Source organism: Salmo trutta, chromosome 3, assembly GCF_901001165.1.
Source record: "Salmo trutta chromosome 3, fSalTru1.1, whole genome shotgun sequence".
In the NCBI taxonomy this organism is placed as follows: Eukaryota; Metazoa; Chordata; class Actinopteri; order Salmoniformes; family Salmonidae; genus Salmo; species Salmo trutta.
Window position 1 is genome coordinate 35,130,560 of NC_042959.1, and position 17,930 is coordinate 35,148,489.

The 17,930-nt window shown below is 41.2% G+C and overlaps 1 protein-coding gene across 2 annotated transcripts in view; it reads left to right on the plus strand.

Moving 5' to 3' along the window:
- The window catches only part of pdgfrb (platelet-derived growth factor receptor, beta polypeptide), a 59,295-nt gene that overhangs the window by 21,834 nt on the left and 19,531 nt on the right, over positions 1-17,930 (plus strand). For both annotated transcript variants that reach the window (XM_029732867.1, XM_029732869.1), the window contains exons 2-9: positions 9,668-9,743; positions 10,118-10,399; positions 10,894-11,151; positions 11,509-11,639; positions 15,413-15,578; positions 16,630-16,810; positions 17,198-17,313; positions 17,615-17,738. In XM_029732867.1, the coding sequence (XP_029588727.1) occupies positions 9,695-9,743; positions 10,118-10,399; positions 10,894-11,151; positions 11,509-11,639; positions 15,413-15,578; positions 16,630-16,810; positions 17,198-17,313; positions 17,615-17,738 (1,307 nt within the window). In that variant the 5' untranslated portion in view covers positions 9,668-9,694. The remainder of the gene's footprint in view (positions 1-9,667; positions 9,744-10,117; positions 10,400-10,893; positions 11,152-11,508; positions 11,640-15,412; positions 15,579-16,629; positions 16,811-17,197; positions 17,314-17,614; positions 17,739-17,930) is intronic.

The window sequence follows — 17,930 nt, forward strand, 5'->3', positions numbered from 1 at the left end:
ACATACTCCATACTCCCCCTGGCAACAAATAGTGGTTAGTGTGCTGATTGGGACATCACTTTGACCATTGTCCTAAAGGTTACTCAAATGTGGGTGTGTTTAACCTTTTCACACGTACCAACAAACGGGTGTGATCATTCTGCAGTGGTCCCTGCAGCATACGCTCAACCCGGTTTGATTAGAACGCTTATTTAGAATGTACAGTTTCGATTGAGGCAACAGTCAGCATTTGAGCTAGCCACACTGTTTTTTTTATAGAAACATTTTGCACAAACACAGTCCTTACAAAGTTATGTCCTGAATGTGACAAGTTTATTTTTGGACACAATGTTCAGACATTCACAGAAGTAATAACAGCATACACAATCATCCAAACTGGAAAATGTAAGCTACCTTAGTCCTAGAGCTAACTGAGGCAATATTGACATCGTAACACTAGCGGTCATAACATTTACATTTAAGTCATTTAGCAGACGCTCTTATCCAGAGCGACTTACAAATTGGTGCATTCACCTTATGATATCCGCACTAGCGGTCATAAGTCTCAGCTGACAGAAATCACAATATGAATTAGCTAATAGCAATTACTATTTATAATTCATCACATCACGGGTGAGCTCAACATTGATCTAAATAAATCGAGGGAATCAGACGATGGGTAGTTTGTGCGCACCACCATGTTTGTTTTTTGCGTCAACCAAAGATAATAAGAGGAGACAAGATGAGTTTGGTCTGTTTGCAGTATGCATGTTGAAGGGGGTGTGTAATCTACGATCATTCACTTCCCTTCATTCACTTCCGGAAGTTTGACAGACGTTTACGTGACACCCATAATCCATTGTATAATGTCAACAAACATGGCGCCACACATAATGGCAAATAGCTTAGCTCATTATAATCAGTACAACCTTCAAAAAAGTATTTTACACACATCATAGGTGTCCATTACAATCTATGCAATAATCGGAATGCATTACTTGTCACCAGTACTTGAAAACATGTGAATAAAACTGTAAATACATTATTCTACATACATACATACATACATACATACATACATACATACATACATACATACATACATACATACATACATACATACATACATACATACATACATAGTTCATGCTACAGTAGAAACGACAACATGATATGCAGAAAATAAGGCAGTTACTTTGATAGGAATGCACACATGTCCAAAGTTATTCTTTGTAAGGAAAACAACAACGAAGGCAATGCGAGCAAGTCTGCGCAAATGTCTGCATACTTGATGTGCGGAAGAAATGGGGAAGGGCTCTCCTCGAAGAGGGAAGTTTTCTGGCTCAGTAAAGCCTCAAACATAAATTGTCCGCAATTCTGAAATTGGCTCTTTCTATGTGAATTAATGAGGAGGTGGAACAACCCTCAATTCAAACTGTTAGAAAATACAACTTGTTAGAAAATAATTAGAAATTGACAAGCTGAAGCATAGCATCTAGATAATTAACAGGCAGCACGTGTTAACTGTCCTGTTGCTTAACAATCACATTTTGGAACAGAGATTGCATTCTGACATCACGTGCATAACGGGTGACCGTTAGAGATATTTGGAACTCACATATGAAAAGGTTAAGGGCTTCCCAAGTGGTGCAGCGGTCTAAGGCATTGTATCGCAGTGCTAGAGGGGTCACGATAGACCTGGGTTCGATCCCAGGCTGTATCGCGGCTGGCCGTGACTAGGTAACCAATGAGGCGGCACACAATTGGCCCAGCGTCGTCCGGGTTAGGGGAGGGTTTAGCCAGTCGGTATGTCCTTGTCCCATCGTTCTCTAGTGACTCCATGCACGCTAAATTCGGTCGCCAGTTGTACGGTGTTTCCTTCGACACATTGGTGCGGCTGGCTTCCGGGTTAAGTGAGCAGTATGTCAAGAAGCAGTGCATCTTGGCAGAGCCATGCTTCGAAGGACACATGGCTCTTGACCTTCGATTCGACCGAGTCCATACAGGACTTGCAGTGATGGAACAAGACTCTAACTACCAAAATCGTGGAGAAAAAGAGGTAAAAAGTACACAAAAATAAATAATAATAATACTGTGGGTGTGTTTGTAAATTCACTCTGGAGAGCCAGAGTGCGCTCCGAGTGTGCTCTGGGCATTCGTAAATTCAGATTATTGTCTGTTTGTAAATTCAGAGCGCACACTGGATGCTCTAGCTGAGGAGTAGGGTTGATCTGAGCGTTCTGGCCTCACAACAGCAGTCAAGCACCCAAGCTAACTGGCTAAAGTTGGCTAGTTTGCTAGCTACTTCCAGACACAAATGAGAGAACACCTCACTCTGACCATTTTGCTCACCCTAGCAGAGCTGGTTAGGCTGTTTTCATGTTATCTAGAGTGTTAGTGACTGTAACTCTAGTGCTGACAACAATATAATTACGTTTTTTTGCTGACGTTTACTGACACTGGTCATATATGTATTCATAAATTCATCAGTTATTCTGCGCTCTGGCACACTCAGATGAGAGTGCTCTGAAATCTGATTAGATAGCCAAAATGTATTTACGAATGCACCAAGTGTTGCTTCACGTGCATCTTGTCACTATGGTCTAAGTCAATGTATTTTTATCCATCTCCTCTGGGATCAACTGGAACCAACAGCAGCTTGTATTATTTGGGCCGTTCAGGGTTACTGAAGAACAGCCAGGCCCTCTTGGCAGATCGTGTCTTCACGCTTAATAAAAGTTCCATTCCTCACACAGAGTCCTGACTTGGACATAGATCTACTCTGCACATACACATTTGTATCTTCTTACACCCCCCCCCCCCCCACAGTCTCACTTTACAATACCACAGAGTATCTGATGCACTTTGTCTTTCCCAGAAGCATTTTAATGCGCATAGGCACGAGCAGTGAGTGTTTTCCTATCCTTAGGGTCAACTCTGATGTCCACTCTCCAGACCTCTCCTCATCGCCACTCATGAACGTATTCTGTGGTTTGCTATTCACCCCCTTGGCATTTTTCCTATTTTCTTGCCTTGCAACCTGGAATTAAAATGGATTTTTGAGTGGTTTGTATCATTTGATTTACGCAACATGTCTACCACTTTGAAGATGCAAAATACAGAAAACTTGAGCATGCATAACTATTTTGTCATATTCGAGTGTGTAGGCAGGAGAAACCAACTTTGGGTAAATGGAGTAGTTTAATAAATATAAAACAAACTCGAAAAAACCAACGTACATAAATAAATAAACATGGGTAAAATAATCCGTCGGCACCAATACAAAACACGAGCACATAACACAAACAATCTCTGACAAGGACATGAGGGGAAACAGAGGGTTAAATACACAACATGTAATGAATGGGATTGGAACCAGGTGTGTAGGAAGACAAGACAAAACCAATGGAAAATGAAAAATGGATCAATGATGGCTAGAAGACCGGTGACGTCGACCACCGAGCACCACCCGAACAAGGAGGGGCATCGACTTCGGCAGAAGTCGTGACATATTCACCCTCCCAAAGTCAATACATTGTAGAGCCACCTTTTGCAGCAATTACAGCTGCAAGTCTATTGGGGAATGTCTCTATAAGTTTGGCACATCTAGCCACTGGGATTTTTGCCCATTCTTCAAGGCAAAACTGCTCCAGCTCCTTCAAGTTGGATGGGTTCCGCTGGTGTACAAAAATCTTTAAGTCATACCACAGAGTCTCAATTGGATTGAGGTCTGGGCTTTGACTAGGCCATTCCAAGACATTTAAATGTTTCCCCTTAAACCACTCAAGTGTTACTTTAGCAATATGCTTAGGGTCATTGTCCTGCTGGAAGGTGAACCTCAGTCCCAGTCTCAAATCTCTGGAAGACTGAAACAGGTTTCCCTCAAGAATTTCCCTGTATTTAGTGCCATCCATCACATCATTCCTTCAATTCTGACCAGTTTCCCAGGCCCTGCCAATGAAAAACATCCTCACAGCATGATGCTGCCACCACCATGCTTCACTGTGGGGATGCTGTTCTCGGGGTGATGGAAGGTGTTGGGTTTGCGCCAGACATAGCATTTTCCTTGATGGCCAAAAAGCTCAATTTTAGTTCTCATCTGAACAGAGTACCTTCTTCCATATGTTTGGGGAGTCTCCCACATGGCTTTTGGCAAATTATTTTGTGTATGTCCATTACATGAAATCCAAATAAAAATCAATTTAAATTACAGGTTGTAATGCAACAAAATAGGAAATACGGCAAGGGGGATGAATACTTTTTTCATATGTGACACTGAGGAGACTTGTGCTCATAAATATTGATGTACTGTTTTCCTGGTTGCGGATCGCTCTCTGAGTGTTCTGATGTATGGCCTTCTGGGACGGTGTGACCTCCAGGCCCTGGCGCTTCCGCCACCATCCCCACTGTATCAGTGGGCCTGGGAAGTTTCATAGGAACACTGTGGGAATGTGAACTGTACTGTACACCAGTGACACAGAGGGGAGGTAAGGGGAGGGAGTGTGTGTTGAGGGTTGAATGGAGTGTGTGCATGCATGCTTGTACATGTCATGGTGAATGTGTGTGTGAGTGACAGTAAGTGTGTGTGTGTCTGTGTGTGCGCGTGCGTGCGTGTGTGTGTGTGCGTGCGTGCCTGCGTTTTGTTTCCTCTGTAACTGTGAGTGTGTGAGAGAATCCAAAGAATGTATAATGAAATCAATCAAACATTACACAAGGCCCTTGCTAGCCTAGTGCAGGATGACGTCCAATCCCTCTCTCTCTGGATCCTCAGCTTTATTAGAACCAGGAGGATGGAGGCGGGGGAGGAAATGTACTAGTCATGTTGTTGGAACAGTTTAAGAGTTTCAGTTTGGGGAACGGAAGTGCCAAGGGCAGTTTCTTTACACAGGCTTAAAGATCTAAAGATATACTGTATCTAAGTTTGACTAACTGTTAGCTGGATAGTCAGGGGATTTCAAATATTAACAAATTCATATTTTTTATATAGAACCTTTCATAGGCTAGAATACTTGTAGCACAACGTGCTTTACAGTAATCAAAGTAACAGTAATACTTTTTCCAGCAGGTTTTATGATTCTATTGATTACTTCTAAAAACAGAACAATGAATCAATTTACAGTATTTCAAACTGTATATGACAATGAATGAAATATTGTCTTGTGAGGAGGAACATCTTCATGGTGATGGAACAGTTCCACAGTTGTATCGTGATCAGATGAGAAGTTGGATAATTTTTACTACACATGCTTTTAATAGTACGCATTAAGTAATTCAGTTCAAAACAGAATTAAAACAATTTAAGTGCCCACAATTATTTTTAAGATCAATTTCAATGTTTCCACTAAGGATTCCTCCTCCTCTTGCTTCTCCTCCCTCTCTTCCCAGGGCTTCTTTCTTCCGCCCTCTCTCCATTTCCCACCCTCCTCCTGCGTACAAGCCTGTGATCTATCCTTAACTGTTTCCAGACGCCTGCTGCTGCACCCCTTCCCTGTGCCCCCCTTAACGCTCCCCTTCCCCACTTCCACCCACAAGAACCTCCACCCCTCTTTCCCTCTCTCCTTCCATCACATTATCTGTGTTGTAGATATTTCTCTCTGTCCTCTTTCCCTCGTATGATGCAGTGTTTACTCAGGAATACTTTCCAGCTCTCTCATTGGCTGTCTGTAGTCAATGATGGGTGAGCCATGTCACCTTTAACCTCCATTGATCTCTGACATGATGTTGATGCTGAAGTGATGACGTTGCTCTTAAAACATCAAAACCAGTCTGTGTCTCAAAAAAAGGGGGTCTGGTAGTGAACCTCAGTGGCTTCAGAAAGTGTTCACACCCCTTTACTTTTACTACATTTTGTTGTGTTACAGCCTGAATTTAAAATTGATTACATTTAGATTTCTGTTGGTCACTGGCCTACAATGTCAAAGTGGAATTATGTTTTTTGAAATTTTACAAAATACAAATAAAAAGCTGAAATGTCTTGTGTCAATAAGTATTCTATCCTTTTCTTATGGCAGGCCTAAATATGTGCAGGCGGAGAAATGTGCTTAACAAGTCACATAATAAGTTGCATGAACTTACTCTGTGTGCAATAATAGTGTTTAACATACATTTTTTATGACTACCTCATCTCTGTACCACACACATACAATTATCTGTAAGGTCCCTCAGTCGAGCAGTGAATATCTAATACAGATTCAACCACAAAGACCAGGGAGATTTTCCAATGCCTCGCAAAGAAGGGCACCTATTGGTAGATAGTTAAAAATAAAAAAAGCAGACATTGAATATCCCTTTGAGCATGGTGAAGATATTAATTACACTTTGGATGTTGAATCACACCCAGTCGTTACAAATATGCATGCATCCTTCCTAACTCAGTTGCTGCAGAAGAAGGAAACCACTCAGGGATTTCACCATCAGACCAATGGTGACTTTGAAACAGTTACAGTTTAAACTGTGATAGGAGAAAACTTAGGATGGATCAATAACATTGTAATTACTCTACAATACTAACCTATTTGACAGATTAAAAAGAACAAAGCCTGTACAGAATACAAATATTCCAAAACATGCATCCTGTTTGCAACAAGGCACTAAAGTAATACTGCCAAAAATTTGCCACTTTTTGGCCTGAATACAAGGTGTTAGGTTTGGGGAAAATCCAACACAACACATTGCTGAGTACCACTCTCCATATTTTCAAGTATAGTGGTGTCAGCATCATGTTATGAGTATGCTTGTAATCGTTAAGGACTGGGAAGTTTTTCAGATTAAAAAGAAACGGAATGAAGCTAAGCACAGGCAAAATCCTAGAGGAAAATCTGGTTTAGTCTGCTTTCCACTAGACACTGGGAGATTAATTCACCTTCAGCAGGACAATAACCTAAAACACAAGGCCAAATCTACACTGGAGTTGCTTACCAAGATGACAGTGAATGTTCCTGAGTGTCCGAGTTACTTAAATCTGCTTCAAAATCTATGGCAAGACCTGAAAATGGTTGTCTAGGAATCAATGATCAACAACCAATTTGACAGAGCTTGAAGAATTTTGAAAAGAATGATGGGAAAATGTTGCACAATCCAGGTGTGGACAGCTCTTATGCCTTGCTCACACTGCAGACCTTAATGCTCAAATCAGTTTTGTTTTTCAAATCCGTTTTGGAATACTGAATACTGTCCAAACAACAAGTTACAAGTGACCAAATCGGATTTGTGTATAATCAGACAGCAGTCACTTGCTGACATGGCTATGCTAGTTGTCATATAATGACGGGTGTGTAGGCTGATTTGGTGGTCGTGCTTCCTGTAGCTCAGAAGTTAGCAGGTGACAACAATGCTTACCATTGGATGTTTCCCAGTTGCATTGAATGTTCTAAGTCATAGTGTAAGAACACCTTTAAAGCATCAAAGAATAAGATGATCCAACTTTCAAAATAAGTAATTTTTGGTTAGCCACAGCTGTCAGCTAGCTAGGTAGCTGTTTAGCTTTCTATCACATTTCAAACACTAATTTGTTTGTAAACAGTGAACAAGTTAGGTACAACGCCTTGTTCTTGTCAAACTGTCAATAGAGTAGCTAGCAAGCAACAAGACATGCCAAATAACAGTCTCACAACCACTTGAGGGCAAATAAATCAGATTTGACTGTTCAGACACGATTCGCTAGGCCAGGAATCAAATTTGTATCTCATTTAAACTATATCTGAAGGTGGTTTGAAATGTGGATTGAAATATCAGAACCCATGTGGCTTTTGGGTGTTCAGACTGCAAGAAAAATAACAGATTCAAATCGGATATGGGAAAAATTTGGATTTGAGTCACTTCAAACTGCCAATGTGAACAAGGCTTTAGAGACTTACCCAGAAACACTCACAGCTGTAATCGCAGGCAAAGATGATTCTAACAAGTATTGACTCAGGGGGTTGAATACTTATTTAATCAAGGTATATTAGTGCTAGATTTTTAATCTTTAAAAAAAATAAAAGTTTTTTTACAATTGATCATTTTTCTTCCACTTTGACATTACATAGTATTTTGTGTAGATCATTGACCAAAAATTACAATTATGGGCCTCCCGAGTGGCACAGCGGTCTAAGGCACTGCATTGCCGTGCTTAAGGCGTTACTACAGACCTGGGTTTGTTACCAGGCTGTGTCACAACTGGCCGTGACCGTGAGTCCCATAGGGCGGCACACATTTGGCCCAGCGTCATCCGGGTTAGGGGAGAGTTTGGCCGGGGGGGGCTTTACTTCTCATCATGCTTTAGTGACTCCTTGTGGCGCACCGGACACCTACAGGCTGATTTCCGGTCGTCAGTTGAACAGTGTTTCCTCTGACACATTGGTGCAGCTGGATTCCAGGTTAAGCGGGTCATGTTTCGGAGGACGCATGACTCGACCTTCGCCTCTCCCTAGCCCCGTTGGGGAGTTGCAGCGATGAGACAAGATCGAAATCCATTTTATTCTTACTTTGTAACACAACAAAATGTGAAAAAAGTCAAGGGATGTAAATACCCTTTCTGAAGGGTAATAGGGTATCATTTGAGATTTTACCTCAGTGTTGAGTTTTAAAATACGAAACTACACATTGTATCACCATAGCAGCTTATCAGTAAACAAAACCCCAAATATGGTTTGCTATTGCCGTTCTGTGGTTGCCGCTATTGCCTAATTACTTTTGTTTACTTGGAATCCAATTAAGGGTTCAACACGACAGTGGAGTAGTTTTAGACCCAGCAGCATTGTTGGGGAATAGGGTATCATTTGAGATTTTGCCTCAGTGTTGTGTTTTAAAATACGAAACTGCACATTGTATCACCATAGCAACTTATCAGCAAACAAACTCCAAAATATGGTTTGTTGTTGCCATTCTGTGGTTGCCTTTTGTTTACTTGGAATCCAACTAAGGGTTTGACACGACAGTGGAATAGTTTTAGACCCAGCAGCAGAGTGTTGCAGAGGCACACACTGACCTGTTAGTTGGACAGAACACTGGCAAAACAAGAACAAAAACACTCCGACATTGTTCTGTCCCTGTGCAGCGAGCCGTCACATACCTCTCATGTGAACCCATTCAGAACATAGAACCGGAATGTTGTGTACAGAACTCACATCTCATTATTGAGAGGGGAGTAACCTTCCATTGTATTTTAAGAGCCGCATCTACTCTGTTTAGTCTGTCTATGATTAGCCCTGTGTTCTTTCTGTGGCATACAGTATCTTTGGATTAGGAACAGATTGTGCTGTCATGACATGGGATTTATATAGTAAGCTCCCAACTTGGTTTCGACCTAACCTTGTTGGTCCATCATGATATGAGCGTATCAGTAGTGTATGTGAAGAGATATTAATGAGATGTTATGAGTTCAGAATGTTCAGACCAACTCTGAGTCCCACCCTCCCCATGTCCCAATCCCCGAGCCGTCCTAATGCCTGAGCTCATTAGTAACCGGCGTCGGAGGAAACAACACCCTTGCGCTAACCTTGGAGTCGTCTGTCTCTCTCTCAATCATTTTGTCTGTCATAAGCCATTTACTGTATGAAGGACAAGTGTAAAATAGAAACTCTGGGTAGGGAGTTTGTCTTTAACACAAGGGTCAAACTCAATATGCTGGGAGGAATGTCGTGAAGAAAACAGGGGCTATAATGGAGACTACAATATTCAGTGTTTTTGTTTTTAAATCTGTTTGCAGAATAATTCTCTCCTGAAGCGTATCACCATGAGGAGTGTCAGAGTATGCACTCTCCATCTGACAACCATTCTTACAGGTGAGAGGAACAACCACACATCTACTGAAATATAATGAAAATAAACTGTGAGGTATAACATGACTAGAGCCTGAGTCTTTCCTAGTTAGGTTACATGGTAGGGAAAAACTTCTGAACTTTGTATGCAGCTAATTTGCCATAGAGATTGTTCTTTAATATGGATGGCAAAGAGCATTGATCAGCTTAAAAGGATCTGTCATTAACGGTGCGTCATCATCCCTCCTCCATAGCACAGCAGACTGGTCACATCCGTCATCGCTGTGTAATTGGACGGATATCTCAGTTGTTATTGCCATCTTAACCTTTGACCCTTGACCTGGAGATCTAGCTATTTGATCCCAAACCTGACCTTTTCTTGTTTGTGTTGACTGCAGCTCTTTTACACTTCTGTCCTGAGTTCTGTTGCCTGGAGATCTCCCCTAGCAACAGTGAAGTCGTCATGGCAGCGGGTGACTCCATGATCATTACCTGTACCGGCTGGGGGACGGTCGAATGGAGGTTCAAGCGGGATGACAACGTTCCCTATTTTGGAGTGGAGAACCAGAACACGACCAGTGTTCTCATTCTGGACAATGTGACATGGAGCCAAACGGGGGTATATGTCTGTGCCGAGACTTGGACTGACAAGACTATAGAGGTGGCAGTCTTTGTGCCAGGTGAGAACACTGTTATAATATTAAAATTAGATTAAGATCCCTTTATTGGTCAATTAGACACATGGTCCAACCAAAATTGTACTTCCGCTTTTAACACAACCCCACCTTTGGAGAGGTGTGCAGGGCTGCCACACTCGGCACCGTTGTAGTGGGGGTTAAGTGCCTTGCTCAAGGGTACAGTGGCATCTAGGATTTGACACCAGCAACCCTCCGGTTACTGTCTCGTCTCTAACTGCTAGGCTACCTGTCGCCCCCTTTACACTCTGTCACAGCTATTGTACTTTTACAAAGATAGACTAGGTTAGACAACTGTTATGTTCGCACTGCCCAGGCAAATATTGGATATTGTAACAGCGAACTCAGCTTATAGGCCTCCATATCTTGGTTCAATCATGATATAAAGTAAATATTTGTATTCCTCATATGGTGTGAAATGATTCCTCTTATTCTTCAAGTGATGCTAAGTCTTCCCGTCCCTCGCCTTCCTCATACAGACCCTGATGTGTGGTTCATTGAGAGTTTCCACGGCATGGTGACTAAGACCAGCGAGGAGGGGATCATCCCGTGTGTGGTCACCAACCCCCAGATCAACGTCACCCTCTACGAAAGAGACAGTGACATGCACCTGAAGGGGGTCTACATCCCAAGTGAGGGCTACAGGGCGCCCCTGGAGGACAGGACCTATGTGTGCCGAGGAGAGCTGAACGGGGAGGAGAAAGAGTCCCAGGCTTTCTACGTCTTCAGCATTGTTGGTGGGTACCTGGGCTGAGGCTGGGGCTGGGGTTCGGAGATAGGGCTGGGGATGTAACAATGAAGGAGACTAAAGAACGCTAGAGACCTAGCGTTACATGACATTCATTGTACTGTATAGGCCATGAACGTCATTGTTGATATGCATGTATGGATGTAACGAAGACAGTATTGCAAGGGTATCAATCTATGGTCTCAAGCTGTTGTATATCAGTGATATTGCTAAGTAAGCAATATGTTCTCTTTCACCTTGCGGTAATGTCTAAAAAATAACAAGGAACTCATTATCTCTATCCCTCTTTCCCTCACACCCTCCCTTTTCTTTCTTTTCTTCGCTTTCCACACATTTCCCGTGTTAGTTCCGGAGACGATCGACGCCTACATCAATGCGTCTAAGACGGTGCTGAAGCAGGGCGAGCCTCTTACAGTGAACTGCACGGTGCACGGAGTGGAGCTGGTCTTCTTCTCCTGGGACTATCCCAATAGAGACGTGAGTGGGAGAGAAGAGAGGAGAACAGGCATAGAGTAAATTACATCAAGATGTCTGTGTAGCCACACCTAGATGTGTTAAATCCCCAGGAAATATCATTCATGACAGACATGGTTTTCATATCATCATTCATAATACACTATCTTTTTGGTGGTGAAAGTGTTTTACCTCTATGGGATCGGTGTCCCTATACCGGGACGGTTGAGCTAACGTGCGCTAATGCGATTAGCAGGTTTTTGTAAGTAACAGCAAACTTTCCAGGACATATGTCTTCTATGGGCAGAAAGCTGAAATTCTTGTTAATCTAACTACAGTAGCTATTACAGTGAAAAAATACCATGCTATTGTTTGAGGAGAGTGCACAACAACAACAAACTTTATCACGGCAACTGGTTTGATACATTCATATCTGAAGGTAAATAATGTACTTACATTCAGTAATCTTGCTCTGATTTGTCATCCTGAGGGTCCCAGAGATAAAATGTAGAATAGTTTTGTTTGATAAAATCTATTTTTATATTAAAATGTAGGAACTGGGTTCTACAGTTTGAACCCCTGCTGTCTCTGGCTCCACACCCACCCCGCCCGGCCATCTAGATGCGTGAAAGTTAGTGTAATAGCTAATGATCCATCATGTATGACATTCCTGGGAGTGTTTAAACTTTTTTTGTAAAATGTTGTATTACCATATAATTTGTGTATGTTCTCTATAGTTATGTACTTGAAAATGTATCAATTCACCAATTCGGCACATTTAGGCAGTCTTGATACAAAATATTGTCCAGTATTGCAATGCTTCACTGGATCAATCTAAAACTTTGCACACACAAGTGCCTAATCTGCAATATTACATTATGGCCTTTCTCTTGCATTTCGAATATTTTTTTTGAAAACACGTTTTTTTTGTTTGTATTATCTTTTACCAGATCTAATGTGTTATATTCTCCTACATTAATTTCACATTTCCACAAACTTCAAAGTGTTTACTTTGAAATGGTTTCAAGAATATGCATGTCCTTGCTTCAGGTCCTGAACTACAGGCAGTTAGATTTGGGTATGTCATTTTAGATGAAAACTTTTTTTTAAAGTGTAAGATCCTTAAAAACCTGTTTGGGATAGGGGTTCCGCTAACGGAAGGTTTCGACAACATCCGGTGAAACTGCAGACCGAAATTCAAAAAAAAGTATTACAAATATTTAACTTTCATACATTCACAAGTGCAATACACCAAATTAAATCCTAACTTTTTGTTAATCTAGCCACCGTGTCAGATTTCAAAAAGGCTTTACGGCGAAAGCAAACCATGCTATTATCTGAGGACAGCACCCCATCAAACAAACACATGACAATCATAACTCAACCCACCAGGCGCGACGCAAAACTCAGAAATAACGATATAATTCATGCCTTACCTTTGAAGATCTTCTTCTGTTAGCACTCCAATATGTCCCTGTTGAGGCCAGGGGGCAGGATCTTATCCCGGTATTGGGATTCATTGTCATGTGACCATGGCGGGGAATTCAAAACTGCAAGAGTAATCATTTCAAATACTCAAATAATCAACTATTTTCCTCCATTTGAAAGATATATCTCCTAAATCTAACCACGCTGTCCGATTTTCAGAGGCTTTACGGAGAATGCATAAAGTTAGGTTATGTTAGGAGAGTACATTGACAATAGCTGTGTGTAATGTTTAGCCAATTCAAAGAAGGGCATCAACAGACAGAAAACTAGCTAGAATTATGCACTTACCTTTGACAATCTGCATCAGATGACACTCATAGGACATTATGTTATACAATACATGCATTTTTAGTTCCATCAAGTTCATATTTATATCCAAAAACAGCATTTACAGTCGCGGTGAAATTCAGAATTTTTTTCGGCTCCAATGCTCCCAGTGAATCCAGCATTACAAATCACGGAATTACTATTCGAAAACATTGGTAAATTATAATATTGTCATTCAAAGAATAATATATTATCATCTCGTAATTGCTACCGAATGGCCAGATCTCAAAATAACTTTACTGGGAAATCACATTTTGCAATAAACTGGGTACTATGCTAACAACAATAAGCTATAAGCTAAGCTAAGCTATACAGTTAGCATTAGCATCATCTAATATCGATAATAACATTCTAAATATCCCCTTACCTTTGATTATCTCCATCAGAAGGCGCTGCCAGGGATCCCAGGTCCAGAACAAATGTGGTTTCTTTTGACAAAGTTCATAATTTATGTCCAAATAGTTAGCGTTCAGTAGGCTCCCACAAAATGAGGTGGGCAGTGTAAAGTCACGCCGAAAAGCTAAAAAAAAACTAGTAAATAATCTATTTACGTTTGTTCAAACATGTCAAACGTTGTTTAGCATTAATCTTTTGGTCCATTTTTAACGTGAAACATCAGTAAACATCAGTAATATTTTCACACAACCTATCAAGTGTCTAGAATAAACGATTATGACAAAGACACTCTTCTCAGATTTATGCGCAGGCGCAAAAAATGAAGTGATGACGTGTCAACTTCCAAGCATTCTAATTCGGTCTGTATTCATCACAGATGCTTCAAACAACATAATAAAGATCGTTGACATCTAGTGGAAGCAGTAGGAGTTGCGAACTGAATCCTTTCTCACTATGGTATCTATAAAACAATGACACTAAATAGTACAGTCACAAAATTCACATTTTTTTTAATCTATTTTTCACAGGTTTTTGCCTGCAATATGAGTTTTGTTATACTTACAGACACCATTCAAACTGTTTTAGAAAATTCAGAGTGTTTTCTATCCAAACCTGAACAATAATATGCATATTCTAGCTTCTGAGTTGGTGTAGGAGGCAGTTAAAAATGGGCACATATTTTTTTCCAAAATTCTCAATACTGCCCCCTAGCCCGTAGAGGATAAACATCATAAATGGTCCTTTTGTTTGATAAATTCCTTCATTATATCTCCAAAATGTCAATTTATTTGGCGCGTTTTATTCAGAAAAACACCGGTTCCAACTCGTGCAACATGACTACAAAATATCTAATAAGTTACCTGTAATCTTGATCCAAACATTTCAAACAACTTTCCTAATACAACTTTAGGTATTTTTTAACGTAAATAATCGATAAAATTTAAGACGGGATAAACTGTGTTCAATACAGGACGAAAACAAAGTGGAGCGAGTTTTCAGGTCGCCCGCCCCAACCACAAAAGTACACTACACTCGACCTTCGTACTGAACAGCCATACTTCTTCATTACTCAAAAGAAAAACATCAACCAATTTCTAGACTGTTGACATCCAGTGGAAGCGATAGAAACTGCAAGCAAGTGCCTTAGAAATCTAGATCCACATAGAAAACCCATTGAAAACACTGTCACCTCAAAAAAAATCCTGGATGGTTTGTCCTCGGGGTTTCACCTGCCAAATAAGTTCTGTTATACTCACAGACATAATTTGAACAGTTTTAGAAACTTTAGAGTTTTCTATCCAAATCTACCAATTATATGCATATCCTAGCTTCTGGGCCTGAGTAGCAGGCAGTTTACTTTGGGCACACTTTTCATTCAGACGTGAAAATACTGCCTCCTATCCCAAACAAGTTAAGAGGTTTGAAGGCCCTTGTGTTAGGATTTCACTGATAGATATACATGTGGATAAAATCAACACATCCTGTTAAACTTGTAGAATCTGATATTACTTAGTTTATATTTCCATAGCCTTCAATCAGAAGGAATACAAAATGTATGCACCCCTTTCCTCCCCTGTGTCTGTCAGGTGGACTCCATTGAGCCTCTGACTGACGTCCTGTCATCCCAGAAGATGCGCTCACGCCTCATAGTCTCCAAGGTGACGCTGGCCAACACAGGCCAGTATGCGTGTCATGTCCACGAGGGTGTCCTGGACCAGAGAGCCACAGCCAACGTCAACATCACCATCCTTGGTGAGAAGGAGACAGGAAGAGACTCTAAAAACAAACAATGACTGGATAGATTATTATTAAGGCAATTCTTTAAGACTGAAAGAGCATCACTCATAATATGAACCCCCATGCACTACGCGAGAGAGAGTTCTGTTAAAATAAACCACATGTAAATGTTTTTTTATCATTTAGCTAGTGAATGTCTCTGAACATGCAAACACAACATCTGTGTTTTGTGTGAGATAGTCAATTAAAATCAAATAATATTGAATTATTATTTTTGATAACATTATGTGAAAAGTGTCCAATCTGAGAGATTTTGTTGACTCAGAATCAGCACTGTACCTTTACCTTTGAAGTCATTTCAAATAATTGAAATTCATTCAACTTAACTGCATCTAACAAGCTGCAAAATGAAAGTCGGCAGAAAGTTTTTTGAAGGGTAAACTCAACATTTTTCTCTTTCACCCTTTTTGAGGATTGGATGTAGCCAAAGACAGTCGTGCCACTGTGAATGCTTACCCTATTCCCACTGAGTTGTGTTATATTTAGGCCACGGTAGTCAAACATGTATAAACTGCCTTCTTCATACAGCCAGTGCATGCATGTTGTAAGTCTTTCTCTCTACATGGCTCTGGGCCAATACTCTGGACAGCCCACTGGAAATGACAGATCCTCATTTCAGTCTCTAAACAGTTCAACCATTTGAATAGACAGCTTTGTAATCACCTCAGTCTACAATATGGACCCACTATACTTAGCAGCCATACTGTAAACACAGTGAATTACACTTAATACTCTTAAATAGTAGTTACGATGAAGGGGAAAAAAATAACTTTTGATATCATAGCATATACGCTAGCATACTGGGCATCAGAAAGCATTGGCTGCAGATATGGATCAACAATTTAAAGGCATCTTCCCTTGCCCTGGGTGCCTGTCTGTTTCAGCTTCTCAACTCCCATTTGTCAAGCTATTTATTCCTTAACGCAGGCTACATGTTCTTGCAGAATGTTTACAGAGGTACTATACTTAATGTGTTAACTAACTAACGACAACCTTCTTCTGTCAGAACAAGGCTTCGTGGAGCTGAGGTCCATCCAGGATCGTAATGTCTCAGCCCAGCTGCACCAGAACGTAGAGCTGAGGGTGGAGATTGAAGCTTACCCCCCTCCACGTGTCCGCTGGACCAAAGATGATGCCACGGTCAACGGGGACAAAGTCGTAGTCACCACGCAGGAGCATGAGACCAGGTGAGACCAACTGGACGACGATCAATTCTAATCAATCTGGAGATTACATTTCACAGATTAGATCAATAGAGTTTGTTCTATTTGTCGTTACATGAAAGTATAAAACAGATCAGGCAACCAGATTTACAATTCCACTTGTGTGGTATACAATGCATTACGTTAGTGACTAATTGGGTAATTTACCCCTCAGAGATGGTCTTAGTCTGCCTCTGGTTCCTGCTGGGTGTTGGGTTACCTGCTGTCTAGGCTTTATCTGCTGTTGATTGATGTCTCAGGAGGTTTTATGGTTTTAGCAATGTTGATGGGTTTATTAAGATAAACCCATTTTTCCAGGATCAGTGAACCAACATTATAACTGTGTGGTTTTCCATTACCCCTCTATCTCAGGTACGTCAGCACGTTGACCCTGGTGAGGATCAGGACAGAACAGAAAGGCCTCTACACCGTTCACGTCGCCAACGGAGATGACACCAAGAAATTGACCTTTGATCTAGAGGTCAAAGGTGAGTCGCCTTTGCAACCAATGTAAACCAATATGGTGTATATCAGTAGTCTGTTAAGTGGTTCCTTCTCCTCCTTTACCTTTTGTCATCAGCACTGATTTGAAAGAACTGCATCCACCATGGATGTAGCTCCATTGCTTTCACACTCCCTATGCTTTGAGATCAGTATAAATAAATGAGAGGCGATGATAATAAAAAGTAACTTAAGACTATTGAAATTCCACCCTGGCTCAACATATACCTACACTTATCATCTAGATTCATGGGATATGTTCCTAATCCTGCACCCCTCTCTGTGTAGTCCCCCCTCAGATCACAGACCTGTCAGACCACCACCTCCCTGGGAAGAGGCATGCAGTGACCTGTGTGGCTGAGGGGGTACCTTCCCCCACCATCCAGTGGTTCAGCTGTGACAGCATGCTCAAGTGGGTCATGTCATCATCATCATCACACTGTCAGTGTCTGGCATTCTGTCACACTCTGGACACTAGAGGGCAGACTTAGCTTGTTTCGTTTTAGTAATCGCAGTTTAAACTGATATCAGGCCAGCTATAGGTTATCAGACAACTTCTATACCAGAGTGCATTAGCTCACAGCATTTACCTCAGACACACCTG